The sequence below is a fragment of the Crocodylus porosus genome, unplaced genomic scaffold (assembly GCF_001723895.1).
Source record: "Crocodylus porosus isolate Cpor-Errol unplaced genomic scaffold, CroPor_comp1, whole genome shotgun sequence".
In the NCBI taxonomy this organism is placed as follows: domain Eukaryota; kingdom Metazoa; phylum Chordata; order Crocodylia; family Crocodylidae; genus Crocodylus; species Crocodylus porosus.
In genome coordinates, this window is record NW_017728943.1 from 111,690,821 (window position 1) to 111,694,526 (window position 3,706).

Genomic DNA, 3,706 nt, shown 5'->3' on the forward strand with positions numbered 1-3,706 from the left:
TAACTGGGGTCGTTTGACCACAGTGTTCTTTCCTGCCATGGCAGGGGGTCAGACTAGATGATCTGCTCAGGTCCCTTCCGACCCTACAAACTATGAAACTATGAAACTATGTGGGCCCTGCAGGGGGGATGGTAGTCCCTGAGGGGGCCATGTGGCCCCTGTTGGGGAGGCCGTAACCCCTCTTGTGGGGCTGTAGCCCCTGTGGGGGGCAGTCCATCAGCTGTGCAGGGGGGAGCTGTGTCCTGTGGGTGGCAGAGGACCTATTCCTCCTGAGCAGCACCCCCACAGTATCCCCATGATCCACATTGCCCAACTGATCACTGTCTCTCAGTCTCTGTTTCTATATATAGTGGTCTTTTGTTTTAATTACCAGAGGGGCAGATGCCTCTACTGGCTTTGCAGTCCCTATCCAGGTCTGGCAGGTGCACAGCAGCTCACAACAAGGCAGCGGCCCCCACTGCCAGACTGCTGCAGTGGGTAAAAGGTGCAGGGATCTCTCAGGGCTGCTTCAACAGTTCAACTGGCACAAGGGGTAGTGTGCCCAGGTGCCAAGTGGCTGGGCCCCAGAAGCTCCTGAGAGCGAGTAGCTCTGAGCTACTTGACAGGGCAGCTTTTTGTACTGATGGGGCCAGGAAAGGGCAGCTTTTTATACTTCTGGGGACAGCATAGGTGCTGGCCCCAGGCTTTAGCTCCCCCTGGCTGCAGATCCAGAAGGAGCCAGGCAAGGTTATTTTGCCCCAAGTGGCACAATTTGCCCCACATCAAAGTGCATGTCCAGGCATGTGTGCTGAGGCAAAAAGCCCTGGTTCAAATCTGCACTGCTTCTATTTGAGCTGCTGCAAGCACATGTGCTTGTATGTGTGGATGTGCCCCACAGCTACAGAATACCCTGCATAGTCAGATATGAGCTCTGGGCTACAGAAAAGGATTATTTTTCCTGTGGTCATTCATATATATGACTGAAGACCAAAATCACTCAAGAAGCAAAGATGTTTCCCGATGTTTCCCGATGTTTCCCTCTTCCTATAATGGCATTTTAAATTTATTACAGATTTACACCTGAAAGTAACCCTAATGAGGGATTAGAAGAAAACTACTGCAGAAATCCTGATAAGGATGAGAATGGACCCTGGTGTTATACTACAGATCCTGACAAAAGATACGATTTCTGTAACATCCCAGAATGTGAAGGTCAGGATATGCCATTATTTTAATCACAAGACATCTTTAAGTATGTTAAATTATATATACATCTTATGAACTAGGGCAGGGGTGCTCAACCTTCAGCCCATGGGTCAAATGTGACTCACAAAGCCATTGTATCTGGCCCACAGGGCTCCCCATGGATTGGAGTATCTGGCAACGGAGGCTGCCAAATTCCCCTGCCAAATACCTAAACCCCAAGCCCCACACAGCTAGTTGGGGCCAAGCCAGGCCCCCCTTTACCTGTAACTGGATTGGGACTAAGCCACGCTTCCTTCCCCCCTGCAGGGCCAGGTTGGGGCTAGGCCAATCCCCTATTCCCCTGCATCTGGATCTGGGCTGAACCATGCCTCTGTTGGACTGGGTTGGGGCCATGTTGCCCCCTTGCATCCCTCTGAGTGGCCATGCCTGCCCGAAGTATCAAATCAGGATCACTGGCCACACCTAACCCCCAGAAGGACTGGGAACTGCCATCCAGCTTGCCTAGGAGAAAGGTTGAGCACCACTGAACTAGGGAAATGTTAGCTCTTTAATCCCATTGTCATCTTGTCTGAGACCTTGACAGCAAACTTTTAGTTTGATCCTGGAAAAAAATGTACTCATGTTTCTACAGTTTATTCAAGTGAATTGCAGGATAAGCCACTTGCTGTCATTTTGGTAGGCCTCAGTGGTAATGGAGCAGTTCCTTAAGGTCAGTATAAAACTGTTAAATGACATCTGTCTTTGAAAATGACAGGTGAAGACAACTTACCTTAATTCCAGTTGCTACACTGCATTATTACCTCATCTTATTTTGCTTTCTAAGACTGATGCCCTATGGGTACATATAAGAACATTAAACAAAAAGAACATATGTGAAGTTACACAGAGACGTTCAGGTGATTAGATTGTCTTAAAAATGGCTGCCCAGTCTAACTCAGTGATTAGATAGGTGCCAGGAACCTGATCTAAGGTAAGACTGAGAAGGGAGAAGGGTAGGAAGGATTGGGGTGGGGCACTAGTTGGACTATGAGAGGCTGGGAGCTAGTGGGGTCTGCAGGGGGGCTTGTGGGGACTGGGATGTTTGGATGGGACAGCTTCTCCAATCCTGCCACCCTCCCTCCCCAATCCCACCAAACTACTCCCAATCCTGCAAAGTGCTCCTGGTGCCAGTTTCCCAAGCATTGACTGGTGCCAAGAAGCCAATTTCAGTAAATTGGGCTGAGGGGAGAGAGGCAGATTGCAGAAGGCTAGCAGCTCTGTGGGGGTGGGGTTGATGGGATCAGAGGTGGCTAGCATCTCCACAGGGGAGATGGGGGAACAGGGTGGGGGGTGCCTACTTCCCTGACTGTGGACTGCTTTTAGTCCCCTGAATGCCCCTACCCCTAGATGAACAACACCCCTGCAGATCAACCCCGCTACCCCATCTGTGCCTTCCCCCACCTCAACTTACTTTGATTGGGCTCCTGGCACTGGTGAACACCAGTAAAACCAGCACCAGAGTTGTTTTCAGGCTGAGGGGTGTGGTTGGCAGGCTCAGGAGGGGGTAGCTGGTCTGCAAGGGGGATTGTTCAACTAGGGGTGGGAGGAGGGGTTGGGAAGGCTAAAAATAGCCTGGTGCCAGGGAGGGTGTAGGAAAGGTACAGCTCTGGTGCTGGAGTGTGGCTGGGCTTTCCTGCCCCAGGGCTGGCCTCTGAACGTACACAGACATTTGGTTAGATCAGTCCACTTGTGTCAGATCTAACTTAGTGCACCTCTCAGCGGAGCAAAAGTTAAATCTCTTCAGCCTGGAAAAGCGCAAGCTCAGGGGGGACTTGGTGGCTGCCCATAAATGTATAAGGGGTTTACATCAGGATCTGGGGGAACACCTGTTCACTAGAGCACCCTAAGGGATGACTAGGTCAAACGGTCACAAACTGCTCCAAGGCTGTTTCAGGCTGGACATAATGAAGAACTTCTTTACTGTCTGAGTCCCCAAGGCCTGGAATAGACTGCCTCCAGAGGTGGTGCAAGCATGTACTCTGGACTCTTTTAAGAAACATTTGGGCATTTATCTTGCTGGGTGTCTTCCTGCCCCTGGGGCAGGGGGCTGGACTCAATGATATTCCCAGGTCCCTTCCAGCCCAAATGTCTATGAAACCTATTCAATCTATGAAATCAGGCTGGCCATTTTTAATTGATTCAGTCTTTGGGAAATTCTGAACAGTTTGGCATTTAGATCAACCTAACTAGGGACCTAGTTTCTGTTGCAAAAAAAGGCATCCATTGCAAAAAACCCCACAGCTCCTTAAGTGTAAGTTCCACATGTGGACAAACTAAATTATATCAGGTGGCCATTTTTAACCTGATCTAATCTCCTGAACATCTGTACGTATACTTAGAGAAACTTTAGACCCATACCTGGCCACATCAGCTGGTGCTAATAGAACCATTATTTAGAATAATGAAATTGGCTCCGTGGTCGGACCCAGAGGGTAATTGATGGCAGTCACTCATCATGGTGTCCTGTGACCAGTGGGGTCCC

At 49.8% G+C, this 3,706-nt stretch overlaps 1 protein-coding gene across 3 annotated transcripts in view; it reads left to right on the forward strand.

Moving 5' to 3' along the window:
* PLG (plasminogen) overlaps nucleotides 1–3,706 on the forward strand; it is a 57,752-nt gene that overhangs the window by 21,924 nt on the left and 32,122 nt on the right. For all 3 annotated transcript variants that reach the window (XM_019549996.1, XM_019549997.1, XM_019549998.1), the window contains exon 5: nucleotides 1,052–1,191. In XM_019549996.1, coding sequence (XP_019405541.1) covers nucleotides 1,052–1,191 — 140 coding nt within the window. The remainder of the gene's footprint in view (nucleotides 1–1,051; nucleotides 1,192–3,706) is intronic.